The 18544-nt window shown below is 44.4% G+C and overlaps 1 protein-coding gene across 1 annotated transcript in view; it reads left to right on the top strand.

Annotated features, from left to right (window-relative positions):
* Positions 1 to 18544, top strand: part of SUCLG2 (succinate-CoA ligase GDP-forming subunit beta) — a 420935-nt gene that overhangs the window by 86933 nt on the left and 315458 nt on the right. The window contains exon 2 of the mRNA XM_086939039.1: positions 10580 to 10721. Within this exon, the coding sequence (XP_086795165.1) occupies positions 10580 to 10721 (142 nt within the window). The remainder of the gene's footprint in view (positions 1 to 10579; positions 10722 to 18544) is intronic.

An 18544-nucleotide genomic window follows, 5' to 3' on the forward strand; every position in this document is an offset into this window, starting at 1 on the left:
GGAGGTTACGGACTAATTGACTCTCTGTTCCAAATAAACCTCTTGACACCAGCCGAATGTGCGGGCAATGATGACTGTTAACCTTTCTTCCTTCAGTTATGAGTACAAGCTGCAGGCGAGGGTACCTAGCAAGAGAGTGGGGTTAATTAATAGAAGATACTGTCCTGCTGATAAGGGCAATAAGCTATTGGTCCACCTACCTCTACCCCCCCCCACCACTACCACCAAAAATAGAGACTCCCTCGCAGCTGAATAACTGGGTGAAAAAAATGGTCTAATCTCCTAAGGCACTTCCTTGGTCTCTCCTGAAGCAGCTGTTTCTCTTGGCACCTCCCCTGCTGTTGGTGAGAGGGAAAGCCAAATGAACTTTGACTGTAGTCCCCCTTTCGAGAAGTGCTTTCCACAGCACACCAGAGGGACTTTGGGAGCTGGCAGCCACAATATGATCCCGTTGCAGGGCTGTAACTGTAGCTAAAGCTAGCAAGGGAGATTCTGATTGGCTGGCCAGCTCCCAACGTTCCATTCCAGGTGATAATAGCGATCTATTGTATCACTGCCATTTAATCGATGGAAAGGATTATGAAAAAAAAGATGAAATAGAAGATGTAATTCCTCGGAGGGAACGTATTCTTGATTCTGCAACATTAGAGCACAAGGGCGGTGGAGCCAAAGAGGCCAGGGTCAAACCATGCATCTGAATTAAAAGCTGTGTCCGCGTGGGGGTGCAGGGCACAGAGCGAGGCAATGAGAGGGTGGGGAGATGGCACAGAGGAAGTGGGCACAGAGAAAATGGGACGGACAGTCTCTGGACGCTTAACGTCAACTGGCTGCGACTTATGATTTAAAAAAAAAGCATTTCGACTGGCGGGACCCGTCCATAGAGGGAAACACCCCCGTGTGCCCCAATAAGGCGTGTTATATGCAGCGCCAAGATGGAGCGCGTGTTTACACATATGCGCGGCGCCCCGTGCCAGTTTATACCGTGCCTTGCCGCAGCTGCCCTGTTTATGGCTGGTCTGAGTAGCTGTGCATATTTACATCAGCTCTGCAGGCATGCAGCAAGGTCTGCTAGAAGACCCTACAGGCAGTGTCGTAAGTGAAGCATCCCCCAGCCCCACCCCTCAAAGTGAGGTGAGGGTGCCCTGTAGTGCCCACCTCCCACGAGTGAGGTGAGGGTGCCCCAAAGAACCCTTCAGAGTGAGGTGGTGTGGGATCAGTAGGGATGATGCCTTGGACAGGCAGGTATTTATTTATTTATTTAAAACACTTGTATAGCGCGGATGTCACCTTGCAGGTATCCTGGCGCTGGAAGTAACTCCTAAGGTGGAAGGTAGAGGGGAACAACAGAGACAGGTAACCAGAGTTTAACATTTAGGGAAAAGCCAGGTTTTGATCCGCTTTCTGAAAGGAAGGAGTTCCGTTGTTTGGCGAATGTCAAGGGGCAGGCTGTTCCAAAGTTTTGCAGATGCAACTCTAAAGGATCTTCCCCCGGTCCTGACCTTGTTGAATCTTGGTACTGTGACAAGGCAGGCTGTGGAGGAGCGGAGAGCTCTGGTTGGGATGTACCAGGTGAACATGGCTTGCAGGGAGCTGGGCCCGACTCCGTGCAGTGCTTTAAAAACAAGACCGAGTGATTTAAAAGCCACTCGCTGCTTCATAGGGAGCCAGTGGAGTTCGGCCAAAGCCGCTGTGGCCGAAGATCTCCTGGCCCAGCCAAGGGCCAGTTTGGCAGCGGCCGTTTGAACTCTTTGGAGTCGGTCTAGCAGTACAGCTGAGGCCTCGAGCAGCATTGCATTGCAATAGTCAAGGCGACTAAGAATAGTACACCTGACTATTAACGCCCGGGCCTGTGAGGGGAGAAGTGGCATGATCTTGCGTAGAGAGCGCAGTAAGGCCGAGCAAGTGCACACTGTTTTTGCCACCTGAGTTTCCATGCTAAGTTTGTTGTCCATCATGACACCCAGGTTGCGGACGGTGGTGACCGTCTGTGGCTTTTCCGGGGCTTCCGGGGGCCAAAATCCGGCTGGGAACAGGCGGGGGATCCGGCTTCCGGCACAGAACAGAACCTCGGTTTTGGAGGAGTTAAATTGCAGGGAGTTTTTATGCAGCCAACCAGCTGTATCTCTCAGACAGTCGTGAAACGATTCCAGAGGGATCGATTCTTCACCCTCCCAAGAAAGGATGAGCTGAGTGTCATCAGCATAGTTTATGGCTTTTAGCCTATGGGATTTTATTAACGTGATCAAAGGTTTAAGGTAGACGTTAAATAAAATGGGGCTGATGGACGAGCCTTGAGGCACCCCATGGGGTACTGGGGAGAAGGCAGATTGAAACGGGGGAAGGGAAACCGCCTGCTTCCTATCCCGCAGGAAGGAATGAAACCAGAGCAGGGCGGTGCCAACAACCCCAGCCTCCCTTAGTCTCTTCAGCAGAATCACATGATTGACCGTATCGAATGCGGCAGACAGGTCCAGCAGGATCAGGGCTACTGCCTGGCCCCTGTCCGCACGCATACGAAGATCCTCCATGGCAGTGAGAACGGCTGTTTCAGTGCCATGGGCCGGACGAAAAACAAATTGTATTTCGTCCAGGATGTGATTCTGCTCCAGATGTTTAGAGAGACAAGAGCTCACCCAGCGCTCGGCAATTTTTGCCGGGAATGGTAGCAGGGAGATAGGCCGATAGTTCAGTAAACACTCGGGGTTCAAGGAGGGTTTCTTCAGCAGAGGAGTAATGAGAGCCTGCTTCCAGGGAGCCGGAACAAATCCGCAGCGCAGGGATTGATTGCAGAGAGTGCAGAAGAGTTCCACTCCGAAAGCTTTCCAGGTTTTAGGAGGCAGAGGGTCGAGAGGGGAACCCAAAGAAATCCAGCGAGCCAGTCTATCGAAGTCCGCCTCCAAAATGGGGGGAAATTCTCGCAAACAGTCCGTGGGTTGGCACCCTGGGTTCGCCGTATCATAGTCAGTAGTGTCGGCCCCGGGGCCTTTGAGACGGCCCAGTGAAGGGGAGGTGCTCAGGTTATGGATAATGGTCTCAATTTTGTCCTTGAAAAACAGTGCGAGATTGTGGCAGAGTGCTTGTGTAGGAGGAATTGCTTTTTTGGCACAGTCAGGGTGGGTGAGGATGTTAAGGATCTGTAAAATGCTTTTGGAGCTGTTGGCGGCTGTAACTATAGTGACCTTTCTAAAGATCTGGACAACTGCAACCATCACTCCCCAAAGCTAGGGGGGCTTACACTGTCGAACTTATTATATGCAGACGACCTGATACTAATCAGCCACACCCCAGTAGGCCTGCAACATCTTATTAATACAACAAGTACATTCTCGGATAAAAACGGCCTGACCATAAACATGGACAAATCGAAGGTGATGGTTTTCAATCAAAAATCAAAAAAGCAAACATTTCAATGGTCTCTGCACGACCTAAAAATGGAAACAGTTAAGGAATACAAATATCCGGGGATAACTTTTGACTCCAACGGCTCATTCCAGCGACATGTAACAACAATAAAAAACAGAGGGACTTCACTGGCCATCGCTTTAAAAAACATTAAAAATAAAATAGCGGGCCCAAGCTTAATCCCCTTGCTGGATATACTGCGCGCAAAATTACTGCCATCAATAACATACGGCAGTGAATGCATGAGAGGGAGAGATGAGGTCATTCTAAACAATGTGGTCAGTAAAACACTCCGAATACTCTTCTCACTCCCCCCCTACACCTCCCCAGCACAGTTAAGGTTGGAGTTTGGTTTACAGAAGCAGCAAATCGCACGTAAAGGTGCATATGCTAAATGCTGGCACAAAATAAAGAATGCTGAACCAGACTCCTTGAACGCCCACCTTTGGAAAGAGCAAGAGACAAACAAGGGATCCCCCGCAACAGTGTACCTTCAAGCAGCTATAAAATCCCTTGCACTGGAAGACCTGTGGCACTCGAGCTGTTCACACAAGTGCTTCAAGCGCCTTGTCAACAAGTCAGTAAAAATTCTTTCCATGGAAGAAGACAAAGCCGCCCTAACCAGGAGATCACATTTGTGGTTTGTGATCCAAGGTTACACTAGCGCCCTACCTCAGCCATACCTCAACATCAGCTTCTCAAGGAAGGTGAAGGAAGATTTCCTGCGGCTGAGGATGGGGGTAATTCCATCAAAAGTGCATCTTCCCCCATGGAAACGCTTGGAACAGAATTCCAATTGCAGGCTATGCAAATATCCAAAGGAGGATGTTCTGCACTTGTTATGTAGCTGCAAAGCTCTAGACAGTGCTCGAAGCGGCAAATTAACACAACTCTGGAACCAAAAAGGTGTGCGAACTCGCAGGCAAGCCTTGCTGATCAGCTTCAAGGGAGAAGATATTCAATTAGCCTGCAGCCTAGTGCGCTTCATGAAAACAGTTAACACAATCCAAAACCCAGAGGACAGCGATTGAACTTGACTCAATAAGACTCGCTTCTGCATCTCAAGAAACTCTCCTTTGATGAACAAAGACTCAGTAAATCTCAAAACTTTCTCTTTTACAAACACAATGTGTTGCATCAGTTTGCACGATTCTTTCGTCCATATCTTTTACCCTCTTTTACTGTTTTAACTTTGTTTGTAAAACTCTTTGATTATGTATCTACTCCAATGTTTTTAAGAGTCATTGCAAAGATTTTTATTAATCACGCAATAAAGTTATTATTATTATTATAGTGGAACAGAAGTAGATAGATTTACATTTAATAATAGCAGATTTGTATTCCAGGAGTTTGTTTTTCCAAAGTAGCTTGTTAGTGTCGGAGTATCCTTGCCTCCATTTCCTCAGCCTGTTTGCAGGCTAATTTAAGGGCTTTCAGGGAGTCATCGAACCAGGTAGACCTAGGGCTGTAACCTACTGTTAAGTCTCTCTGGGTCACAACCCTTTCCTCCCCTTGATGCACAGGAAGAAGTCCTGTTATCTGGGGCTGCTTGACTTCCGCTACGTTTGTCCCAGTCCATATGGCCACATTGAGTGACAAGCATCGCGGCACCGACTCTTTACTTTTAATGTTGAAAGTAAAGCGCGGGTGCCGCGATGATATCAAAAGTAAAGAAATAGATGTTTTTTTTCTGTTTCTTTAATTTTGGTATAATCGCGGCACCCGCGCTTTACTTTTAATGTTAAAAGTAAAGCGTGGGTGCCGCCATTCAACAACTAGTTGTGCACAGAGGAGAGAGGGGAGGAGGGAGCACGGCAGGCTGTTTGGGGGATTGGCCTGCAGTGTTTGCCTGACTGCCAAAGAAAGGAGAAAGGACTTTGTGCTGCTTTCAAATCAACTTTTAAAGGATCTCCAAGGGCTTGAGATAGAGCTTGCTTCCTGCGCGTGCTGGCCACCGGTGGGAATGGGCAGAGCAAAGGCGGGCCATGCACCCGCCTTTTCCAAATCACGTGCCGTTTTTGTTTAAAAAAAAACGTGAAAGCCAATTACAGACAGATAAAGCAAACCCACACGCACGAGCATGTGCGTAGCTTTCTGAAGCCCTTTCAAGTGGCCTGCGCACTGCAAAGCTAGGCGCAAGACCTAAAAACATGTACAGTGTTTACAAAAATGTACGTGCTGATTGCAATGTGTAAAAAGCAGCCTAAAACTTGCAGTTAGGCTAAAAAAAGGGAGAACTATGTGGGCCCTGGAGGGTACTCAGACATGACCAAGCCTTAACTTTCGTATCAGATGTATGCTTGGCTATCACTTGCAGATTCTAACAGTCTAGGGCTCTAAATTGATGATTTGTTCTAGAACAGAGGTCTTGGGTCTGGTCGCTCAGTGGACTGGTGCACCTGCTCAAGGGGGTCCATGTTTGACCTCATAGTCACAGGATCAAGTTTCGGTGGGTCTACTCAGCTTTTCATTGTTCTGAGGTCGAAAAAAATGAGTACCAAATTTTATGTTATGTTAGTTGGATTTATAAGAAGCGCACGATTACCTTTGGGTGTCCTGGCGCTAGGTTCAGCCTAACCTTTTGTCGGCGCGGTTAATGAGAAAACAACCAGGTCTTTAGACCCCTTCTGTAAGAGAGGAGATTATCAGCATTCCTCAGATGAAACAGCAGTTCGTTCCAGGCCTTGGAAGCACAGGTAACAAAGCTCTTTCCTCCCCAGCTGGCTTTCTTAAAGGTGGGTATTTGAACATATTTGGATCCCAGGGATCGCAAGGTTCTGGTGGGGTTATACCATTTGAATACTTGCCTCAGATGGACGGGGCCAATACCATTAAGGGCCCTAAAGGCTATACAAAGGGCCTTAAAACAAACCCTTTGTTTCACCGGAAGCCAATGTAACGTATGAGTTCTCCTCGGACCGAAATAAATATGGGTGTACTGGACAGAAGTCTGGCAGCAGCATTTTGGACTATCTGAAGCCTATTGAGGAGTTGTTTTTGGGCATTCAGAAAAATGCTGTTGCAGTAGTCCAGGCGTAACATTATCAGAACTGTGACTACTGTCCTAAAATTAACGTCCTTAAAGTTCGTAAAATCGGGAAACAGGAGGACACATCTGAGCTGATGTGATCACAAAAAGTCAATCTGTTATCAACCATTACTCCTAAGTTTTTCACTTTAGGGGTGGGAATAGGGTGGTTTCCCATGTCATTTGGCCACCAATCTGGAGTCCAAACATGAGGGTTGTTACCAAAAACAATCACCTCAGTTTTGTTGGAATTCAATTTAAGACAGTTTGCGGACATCCAACGTGCAATAGCCCTCATGCAGTCATGAAAACAAGCACCTGTTTCTTTTATCTGACCGTCTTTGAAGGATAGTTCAATCTGAGTATCGTCGGCATACGAGGTAAACTGAAAACCAAACGATCTTATCAAGGCTGCCAGGGACATCACATAAATATTAAAGAGCATAGGGCTCAGTGACGACCCCTGGGGTACCCCACAAGGCAGTCTAAAAGGCTGTGACTTGTCCATGTCGACTGTTTGAGATCTTTCCAATAGGAAGGAATAAAGGAGTTTCCAGGCTACTTTCCTTACCCCCACTTCCGGCAGCCGGTCCATCAAGACTTTGTGATGGACAGTGTCGAAGGCTGCTGATAAATCTAACATAATTAGTATAGCCTTCCCACCACAGTCCAGCGCCTCCCTTACCTCCTCGCAAGATTTAATTAAGGCGGATTCTGTACTATGCACAGCTCTGAGCCCATATTGGGTAGGATCAAGTACATTATTGTCGTAAAGAAAGCTGCTGAGCATTCATTACCTTTTCGATAAATTCTGCGGGCAAGGGGAGTCTTGAGATGGGCCGATAGTTGCCCGGATCAGTAGGATCTAAAGTAGGTTTTTTTAGGAAGGGGCAAGATTGAAGCCTGCTTCCTGGCTTTAGGGAAGCACCCGGAGGTAAACATTTTGTTAATCAAAGGATTTAGCACCAAGCAGATGACTTCTAAGATGGATTTAATTACCGGGACTGGACAGCGGTCAGTAGGAGAGCCTGAACGTATGGAAGACAGAAGTTTTACAGTTTCTTCAATCCCTAAAGGGGTAAAATGATCCAGATCTGATCCACCTTTACCAACAACCAGGGTCTAGCTCCCCTAATGGGGATTAGAGTCTTTCAACTCAGGAGTGAATGTAGAAAATATGACCTCCACCTTTTGTTGAAAACAGTTGGCCAGTTTAACACATAGTTCGGGACTACTGTCTTTTTTAGTGATGTGTGGCAAGGTACGCCTCTTTACAGTTTTAAATAGTTCTTTAGAATTAGATTTAGCTTGGAGGATTTCAGTTGAGAAAAAAATCTTTTTAGTTTCCAGCAATAGATCTTTATACTGTTTAAGGCTGTGTTTCTATAACACTTTTTCATCACTACCATACCCTCTCCTCCAAGCCCGTTCCAGCTTTTTATAGACTAATTTCTGAAGTTTAAGTTGGTCCGAGTACCAAGGGGCAGAGGGAATAGCTCTCTTAGGAGTCCAACACTTTATTGGCACCAGTTTTTTGCACACTGTCTCAAGCCAGTCTGTATACGCGTTGGTTGCTTTATCAATATCACCAGGTGGAGAAAATAAAGTATTCTTAAGTTCCACCTCAAGTTGTGACTTATCCAAATCTTTCCAGGCCCTTTTTTCCACCTGCTTAAGTGGGGCCCTCTTTGGTTTCAACTCTAATGGCTCCTTCAGCCCGAAAATAATATCGCTATGATCGGACCAGGCCAAAGGAAGAACCTCTATGCAGGATATATCTGAGTTGTTAGAGTATATTCCATCCAAAGTGTGTCCTTTGAGATGTGTAGGGCCGACTACCAGCTGCTTAAGATCCCCAGCTTCCATTATCTTATTCAAACTGATGGTATCCAGATCCTCAATGTCCTCAAGATAGAAATTGAAGTCACCAAGAACTGTGACCGTATCCAGACACAAACCTTCCTCTAGTAACGTGCCTATCGTTTCCAGAAACCCACCTCGCGGCCCTGGAGGACGATAGAGGAGTATCCCTTTAAAGATGCAATGATGCTCGAGGTTAAGGTTTATGGATAGAGCTTCACAGAAGGGATTTGATGCTGGACAAAATGCTGGCTTCAGGGAATGGTGATATATGACCACTAAACCCCCCCCCTTTCCTTAAAAGTCTATCCAGAGAGAAGGGAGGGGGTGGGCCCACCCTGCCTCACACTTCAGCACTCAGTTTGCCCCGATGCATCATAATAAATGCAGTGCATGAGAACACGTTCTTCTGTGTCAGGCTTTAGTTTTTCACTCTTGTGGGTGCAGCCAGTGCTGTGTATCTCTAGACACGCGTTTCAGGATAATTGTCCTTCTTCAGTAGAGAGCAACACTTTTTTTGGGGGGTGCTTTTTACCAGGATGCAATGGGGTACACTGTGCTGGGATAAAAGGCAGTGTGCTCCCTCCACCCCTGTGTTCAAAAGACACCCTTGAGCCAACGAGCTGACGAGCTTTCCTGGAATGCACCTGTTTGCCTGTGGAGAGGCTCCACTGTGACCTGTGAAGACTTGGGCACCATTTCAGCAACCCCTGATGACTTTTTTCTGCTCCTTAATACTATTTGCTCTCTACTGATGACGGGCTAAACCCAGAAACATGGAGACTACAGTAACTTTGAAAGTAAGCAACTGAGGTTACCAGGATGCAATGGGGTGAGCGGCAGTGTGCTCCCTCCCCCCCTGTGTCTATCCAAAGAGAAGCAGGCAAAATTTGGGGGAGTGGCCTTTACAAGGTCTGGTCCAGAGGCTATATCTGTCCAGGACTCCGTGATAAATGCTAATTTGATATCATGTTCTTTGAAAAAGAGTGCATATGCTGCACTATGTTTAACTAAGGACCTAGCATTAAAAAGCACACATTTAACAATGGGTCTGACATTCTTGACTGGGCCTAGATAGAGATTATATTGCGGACCGTGTGCAGGTTGATCAAGAAAAATAGGCAATTTCAAACCGCAATTGACACAAACCCAGACGAGTCCTTAACTACCGCCTCACAAGTGAGCCTAGGGCAGTTGACTACGCCTGCTCGCGGCCTTAACCTTAAGAGCCCCTGTTTAGAATACTTCCTAATGTCTAGAGTCTCACCGGCAGGGGGACTGGCCCTGAGCACGGTCAGAGCTCGGACGGGCGCAGACTGGCTTGCCTTAGGCGCGCCAGCGGCGCGTCCCCTGCGCGTCCGGGTCAGCATGCCTCTTAAATAGGCAGCGTGAAATTCTGGACCGCTACCCTGCAAGCTCCCAAAAATGGCCGCCCCTTACTTGGAGAATGTAAAGTGTGTAAAACGGCAGGTCCGCAGTATCAACAAATACACCAACATAAAAATCCCAATTAAAACAGTCTCCTCAGTGCAAATATGGCAAAGGGTTAAAAACGTTTCCAGAGTGTAGTAACCGGTCGGGCATTTAACGCAGCTCCGACTCCGGTTAAGCAAACCGCGCGTCCACGTCAGCATGCCTCTTAAATAGGCAGCGCGAAAGACTGGACCGCTACCCTTCAAGCTCCCAAAAATGACCGCTCCTTAAAGGTGAACGTTCACTTTACAAATAGAAGTTATGTTGAAGGTTTTCACAATAACAGGAATAGAAATTAAAGGAATTATTTAGTAGCTATTTTATTTTGCTTTATTTAGAGACCTGCAGCAGCCATATCATTTGGATCTGAAACGATCATGCTAGAAATGAGTGTGCTACATGAGCATTGTTTGGTGGTGGTTGATACGGAGTTCTATCTTTTCTTTACAGTGCAGTAATGCTAGTTAATTTGGATTTGCTGGCTTGTGAATATGTAGAACTCCATTTTATGTCTAGAGAAAGCTTTGATGCATAATTAATTGCTTTTTTCTTATCTTATTGTGTTGTGTTGTACTTGAATATTGTTACCTTTTGCACCGCTGAACAAACGCCACACAAACCTATATCTTATATTGTACTTCTTGCTGGTATAACATATAGAAAAGTACCACAGTCCCACATGTAACTTAAACATGCGTGTTGTTAAACAAGCAGTGGGTTTAATAGCCGTGTTTTTTGGTTGACCGCATGGGTTTATCCACTTTGACTGCTGCCTGATCTGTTAATAATGCGAATTTTCTTCTCCCGTTTCCGTAGGGTGTTCAATTAACCTCCCAAAGATGGCTAAACCTTCAGGAATACCAAAGCAAGAAACTGATGGCAGACCATGGGGTCACAGTTCAGAGATTCTTTGTGGCTGACAATGCAAATGAGGCCCTGGAGGCAGCAAAAAGACTCAGTAAGTTAACTAACGATGGATAAAATCTGCTTCATTGTGTGCTCGCCTAGAAACATTTTCTTTACTTGCATTACATCTGTGAAACTGTGTTCTGAAGATCCCTATTATGCATGAGATCTTTTAGAGCAGATTGGCAATTCGAAGAGCATTTGTTGAAAGACACATTTGCTGCAGAACGATGGGCTTCTATACTTTGTATATATATATATATATATATATATATATATATATATATATATATATATATATATATATATATATATATATATCTTTCTCTCTCTCTCTCTCTCTCTCTCTCTATATATATATATATATATATATATATATATCATGCACTTCTGATTACCCCACACATTACATTACTCATGACCTCTTCTATGATATCATTGATACTATCACTACAACATTTGTAAGGAAATTATTGTGAGAAAACTGCATGGTGGGGTGTAGCTTATAGTTACCTTAGGGAATGAGTTACAGTTATTTGAGGTAACTATAACTGGTGAAATTATGTGGTTATTAGAGTTGCAAATGTTACTGAACATTTCACCTAACTATAATGTTACTTTAAACGTTTTCTTTTTCTTTCTTTCTGTGTGTGTGTATATATATATATATATATATATATATATATATATATATATATATATATATATACACACGCTCTCTCTATCTCTCTCTCTCTCTCTCTCTCTCTCTCAAAAAACAAAGGTTGCAGGGATGTTATAGTTAGGAGATTGCATTAAACGTAGAAATTCACTGAAAAAGCTAAAGGTTACTGGAAAGATCTAGTTAGTAAATAGAATGAAAAAAACCTTAGAAATTCACTTAAATCAAAAGTTTACAGGGACGTGATAGTTAGGGTCTATGTATTCACTGAAAAAAACAAAGGTAACAGTGTTGTGCTCAGAAAGCACACCTGGAAAAGATCAACCAAGTTTTCTGGAGACCTGCAGGCATTCCTTTTTTGTCTATGCCCTTCGATGGCTCTAGACTCCAGGGAAAAAGCTGATTCAACGCTGGAACCCAATCAAGGACTGTCGCACACCAGCACATTAGCTACGGTTATTGACACCAAATAAACATTTTCCCTACTAATTCAGAAAGTCCAGTAGCTATTATAGGATGCTAGTTTTGAAGGCAGCTTCAGCCCTCCCAATCTGTACTGCAGCAACCGACCCAGCTTTTTCGCCTTTGTGACTGGAGCACTGGTAGACATCGCTCAAAAAGCAGGGGCAGCAATCCTCAGATTCTTTCTCCCTTTTCCATAGGTTGACAAGCATTTTAGTTTGCCCCCCCCTAGGTTTATGCCTGACTGGTAGTAGCCAGAATACATTTGCTTGCCTGTTGGCTCTGAAGAAGGCTCTGAGGTTTCTTGGTCTTCAGGTCCCTTCCTCTGAATCCTGAATGGTGGTTGTCACATGCAGACCCTGCAGTGGTCTGTCAGAAACTCAGTGGTGGGGTGTGCAGTTCCTAAGGGGGTCTTTCTTTGTGATGCCCTCACACACCCCGAGTGATGTCATGCTTCATCCTCGGGCATTGCTCCTTGTCGGGCTGGCGCTTCAATGCCCGACGGGCTCACCGTGAACGGGGCTCTTGCTGGAGATCTTTTTAGAAGAAGCCCTGGGGTGCTTGCTGGTGAGAGGGTAAGGATAGGTAGTGCACAGGAAATGGATGTTTAAAATAAGTCTGGATCAGTCCTATTCAAAACAATTTTAATGGTGCAGGTAGTTCCAACTGAATTAAAAAGTGTGTGGATGCCCTATGTGGATACAATGTTCCTAGAGGACTATCGCTATGTGATGGACGACCCATCACACAGCGATAGTCCTCTAGGACTGATCCAGATTTATTTTAAACATCCATTTCCTGTGCACTACACTACCCTTTCCCTCTCACCCGCACTCACCCCACGGCAAAGAGTCCCATTTACGGTGAGCCCGTCGGGCATTGCAGCGCCAGCCCGACGAGGAGCAACACCCGATGAGAAGCATGACATCCCTCGGGCGTGTGAGGGCATCACGGAGAAAGACCTGTCTTTCCCCTGCCCCCCTTAGGAACTGCACACCCATGTAACACTTGTTACTAGGAGCCTTGTGTGCAGGACCTGTTTAAACAACGGCTCCCGTCCCCTTCTCTCTTTAACCAACAAGAAACTCAGTGGTCCCAGCATCAGGGCTACCTCTCTAACACCATTTAGATCCTAAAGGACACCTCAGGATATGCAGTGGTGGCAAATAGATGTCAACCTGACCTGTAGCAGGCCACTCTCTCTTCCCCACTGACCCCTTACAAGCCAGATTTTCTGTTTGTTCCTTTGTTAGCCATGTAAGACCTTGCTGTGGGCACTGTGAAAGCGTATTTGACAGCTCTTCTGTTTTCCCTATGTTTAACTGACCAACTGTCTTTGTTTAAGTCGCCAATTGTGATGCGTTTTATAAAAGGTTTGGTGCATCTGTTTCCCCCAAACTGTTATACCTCAGTGGGACTGAATTTGGCCTTGACATTCCTCAAGTGCAGGTCCTTAGAGCCAATGCACAGCTGTTCCTCACAACTCTTGACGTTTGAAACTGTTTTCCTCATTATGATTACATCGGCATGACACATGAGTGAATTGCAGGCGCTCACAACCGCTTTATATCTCCTCCTTTCTGCTCAAACTGGCACTGAACAGGAGCAGTTCCTTTTGAAGGTCCTTACTCCCTTCCACGTTGGCCAATTGATTACTCTGCCAGCATTTTGTGCCCTCCCTCCCCTTGCAAGATGAGAAGAGACTCCATCGAGTTGACCCTAAGAGCTCTGGGCTTTTATGTTGACAGTACAAAAGACCATTGCACTAATGATCAACTCTTTGTGGGTTTCTTGGAGCAAAAAAAGGGGTGGCTTGGTAAAAGGGGACCCTATCAATATGGGTAGTACTTTGTAATAAAATCTGCTGTGCATTGGCCAAGAAGTGATCTCCTGAGGGCAATTCCACCAGCACATATACGTCATATTTGGTGCTAGATGTGTCTGTTGTAACCATCTGCCAGACTGCGACATAGGCATGGTGGGGATATGTTTCTGTGATAGTCTGGTATGTTGGAAAGGTCACTTTTCTTGCTGAGTTCTGTCAAACCTTTTAGTCTGAGTCCATGTCCCAGAGTCTTTATCTTGAGAGTGGTACTGCTATGGTATCTGTTCTAAAGGTGATGAATCTGCAGTTAGAAGTATCCATCGGTATAGCACTCTTTCTCATAGATATCCTAACGTACTGCAGATCCCTCACAATCTTCCCACCTCTGTTTTGTGGAATGCCCCTTTATGTTCCAGAAAGGTCCCAAGTTATAAATTGGCACACTGTCTCAGATACTTTTTTCTATGCTATGCGTCGGAGGTCATGAAGGAGAAAAGCACAAGAAACTGTTGTCAGTGCCGGGGTGGCGCTGATGCATTTCTCATTTCTGGGACAGTATAGGTTCCCCAGGAAGCCATATGGTGAAACCTACTGTGGCACTGAAGAATGGCTAGAAGAATTCGGTGGTTCAGGCTGTGGTGCCAGACTATATTCTAAAGGTGAGGAATCTGCTCATCATATCACAGCAGCTGAATGAACTACAAATCCTGTACAAGAGAAGGCCAGTTGCCTGTCCCCTGTTCTTGTGTGCATGCATGAGTGTCAAATCAATGCCTCAGTTAGAAAGAGGAGAATACGACCCCTTTTGATCCCAGTTGAGAGACCACCACACTATAAGGCTGCTTTCCCATAGTGTGGTAGGCACACATTACTTCCAAAAGCAATAAATGGGGCCCTAAAGCACTCTTCCACTTAACAGTTCAATGCCATCCATCATTCCTTTCTTTTGGTGCGCCTCCATGGGATGCTATTAGTTTTTCTGCTCTGTTCTGGTGAACAAGTTACTTGCTTTCAGTAATGCTCTTTCTGGTTGATCATGTGATCATCTTCAAGATCAATGTGCTTGAGCATGAGCTGTTTTGCTAAACAGCAGATGAATAACTAGCAATATGCAGGACGTGCTGCCTGAGAGTGTGCCGGAAGTTGTCACAACGTTTTCTGGCAACCTTCAAACTCAACTTGCATGACAGTTATGAGATCCTGTTTGGAGGGCGGGAGTCACCCAAAGAGCAGACTCGGGATACGGGCCAAAACTGTAATGGTTGGGGTTGTTTGTCACTTGTATCCTGGGGCCCACCATACTATAGCTATACTATGGCTGTATTTCTCCTCCAGGACAGTCTCTTCTCCTTCAGGTCCAGGCACACTCCTTCCCTCTCTAAGATTGCAGTCAAGCTCTTTTCCTTTGCCAGTGAAGCTGATTAGAATTGGAACAAAGCGGGGTGGCTTAGGTCCCACTTTTATCATTATTTTCCAGGCAGGGAATGTTGATCCACTATCTAAGCTTCTAGAAACAGTTTGAGATGGCTCCTTTTCAAATGATATTTTCTAGCTGTAGTGCGGACACCCTCTGTCCAAGGTGTTGGCTCTCACAGTGAGTAGTCATGAAGCTGGGTTGAGACTGGAGTATCCAGAACCTGAGGGCAATGAAGTGGGATAAGCTCTGCACATGTCTGCTGTCATCCTAGCTGAAGTAGCATTAATGGAAAGCCAAAAAAGAAGGTCTTGCCTTGAAACCTTTAACCACAGAATCTGCTGACCCACCCCTCTTTTCCCCACCCTCCACCAAACAACAGGATTCAGGAGGGTCTAATTAGCAGTTCCTTGTTAAAACGTTCTCACAGGATTTCTAAGGGTAGCCTTGCATCCACCCTCACATCAGTTTCTAGGTCTTCACCCTCAGGAATGCAATTAGTACATTTCCATTGGATTGGGAATCTGTATCCATTACCCATATTGTGCCATATCTAAGGGGCCTTGAAAATGGATCCTACGGGTTCCAGCAAATATACTTGTATTGCACACTGTCTCGTTGCTACACATATATAATGAATGCATTCTTGTGGCATGTATATGGAATGTCAGCACAAGGGTATAGATGTTACACTGAATAGGAACTTTGACATAAGTATCACCATAGCTTGCTGTCCCTTCTAGTAGAGAAATAAAGTCTACTCGGTACTATTAATTTTTATATATTGTTTTGTTGCCACCACTGCTCTATTTCTGCCACCCAGGACATGACCTCAATAGTGTTCACAGGTCGTAATTAAGGGCGCGCCTTGGGCGGCCCACCGTGCCACAGAACATTTTCAGGACCTTAGAATTACCGTAGAGAGGCCTAGGCCTCATTGCGCGTTCTATAGTAGCTTGCTGGCTGGGCCATCAAAATGTCAGGGTGCCAGTTTCTCATGCAGTGAGGCCAATGAGGACAGGGTATCCCCACACTATGCAGGGGACAGCTGTTATATACCCAGATATTATAAAATCACATACATATCTATGTTTCAATCAGTAGGCAGCCAGTAATTCTCTGCATCACAAAAATGATGGTTTGAAAATCCCATGGAATAGTGTGATGTTAGTCTGCCAAGCACTTCAGCTTCTTGTCAGGGTTAGTTGGTGCTAACTAAATACAAAAGCTAATGTCAGTGAAGTGCTAATGCCACACATTCGGTTCTTCATTTATCATTAATGCTTGATGATTTCATTGACAATGTATGTAGTTTTAAAGTATTTTTTATTAACCCCAAAGGATCAAACAGTGTTCAACTCCATGTTCAATCTTACATGCTTTTAGACTACCCCCTCAAATTCTACGATAGTGATATATTTATTAATTCTCCACTAGTTTTTTCAACACACGCTTTCACTAAAAACTGCACATTATCCTCTTCCTCACTTGGATTCATATATTTTCCTTTTCTGGCCTTTAAATCCTCTTCTTCCCCTCAGTATCTGGACCATGTGAAAATCTATTCTGAGCTTTTCTTTTGAAAACAAATACAATACTTTTTGCTTGGTTTTGTAAGGAATTAAAATCTCTCCAAGCCATCAGCACAACGAATTTCGGACATTCTAGACACACGTGCTAACATTAAGTTAATACTGTAAAGCTTCAAAACATTGCATTTTTCCATGATTAGTTGTTATTACTGTTTGGAAATGCTCATTCAAGTTAGGAATGTTAGGCTTGAGTTCTAAAAATATTATTTGTGGAATACTCGGGGCTTGGTTTTAAGAACTTCATATTGTTTCAAACGTTCTGGTATACAATTTCATCCTTCTGTAATTAGTACTGATTAGATGTACCTGAAGTTCTTGTGGGAACATCGAGGCAATCAAAATGGTTAGCATTTCTAATTTCAAAATAAGGACATACATTTTTACTTCTAGTGTGCTTGTAGAGAAAATTACATTTGCACTTTTTTTTATACCACAGTTAGTATTCTGTGATGAATGAGCTTTGCAAATTATATAATCCTGCTTAGTTTCCAAATACACTTGGGATATCATTGAAAAAAGGAAAGATAAACCATTCTGTTACCATTGATTACATTTAATTCTTCTTGGCCTACTGTTCTGGAGAAACAAAGCGTGTCAATCACAAAGAAAAACAATGCCAGTTGAGATCTCGGGGACTTGACTCTTCTTTCTTATTTCTAGGAATATTGTACCAATCAACTTGCTTTGTTTAGGAACATTTAATAATTATGCGTTCCCTGCAAGTGACTCTAGAGGCAGTTATGGTGTGAATATGAATTAACTTGAATCAGGTCAGTTCATACGTCTTTATTTCGATACATTTCATCATAAAAGACATCATGAAACACTGTGTTCTAACTAGTTACAGCATATACCATAAAAAGTACATAAAAACTTAGTTTACCATTAATTCCAGAACACATCTCCTACCAGAAATAAATTACACATTTAGAAAAATACAAGAAAGTTAATTGATTAAAATACATAAAACAGGATTAAATTGACGATTAAAGACGTGCCAAAAAATACATTACTATTTAAAACAATCAGTTAATCGACTAACAGATGTCAGATGGGTGCCTAGCTCTAATAACCCAAGTCCAACCCAAAAATGTTGCTACAGCTATGGCCACGGGGACAGATTTAATTGTCCTAAGCAGCCATAGAGCCTCCCGTCCCACCCGTGTTCTCAAGTTGTTACAAATTGGTTTTAGCCATTTTCTCCGGGGGGCAAGGTATGCGGTGCAGGCAAAAAAGACTTGACCAATGGACTCTTTCTGATCTCTACACCACGGGCAGGTGTCCTTTGACTGACCCCGCCATTTATTTGTAAAGGATCTTAGTGGTAACGACCCAACTCTAAACTGGTGGTAGAGCTTCCTGTCACTACCTTAGTGATGACATCCCAGTAGTTTTCTAGCGAGGGGTCGAGCTTATGATTCAGAAACCTACCAGTCAAAGAAACTAACTCAGACTGGGCAATAAGCTGGTTCCTTAGGGCCGCCCAATAGAGATCCTTAAATGCCCTTTTAGAAGGGAATACATTATTTCCCGGGTCCAACCACAGGTGACTTAAGCCCATGTTCTCTAATATAAATGTAACAGACTTAAACCAAGGGAGATTACCAGAGCCCACTATGGATCTAATATCTTGAATTTCCTTTGCAAAGGATGTGAGTTCCGGGGTTGACCATATCCTCCTCCACAGGGCAACAGTCCTAAATCGTGCAACTTCCACAATAGAATTAACTTGAATCACTATCGGGGCAGTTTTGCTCATTTTGAAGTGTAGTACAAACCTTGCAATTGGTGGATTTTCTCATATTTTTCGAATTCCCTTTAAATGCTTACTGCGAATATAAAGCAACTGAATTGTTCTCATTTTGCCTAAAAGGTTTCAGGCCACATAGTCATTTAATATAATTTTAGGTCGTTCGAATGG

This window comes from Lissotriton vulgaris, chromosome 9 (assembly GCF_964263255.1).
Source record: "Lissotriton vulgaris chromosome 9, aLisVul1.2, whole genome shotgun sequence".
Classification (NCBI taxonomy): domain Eukaryota; kingdom Metazoa; phylum Chordata; class Amphibia; order Caudata; family Salamandridae; genus Lissotriton; species Lissotriton vulgaris.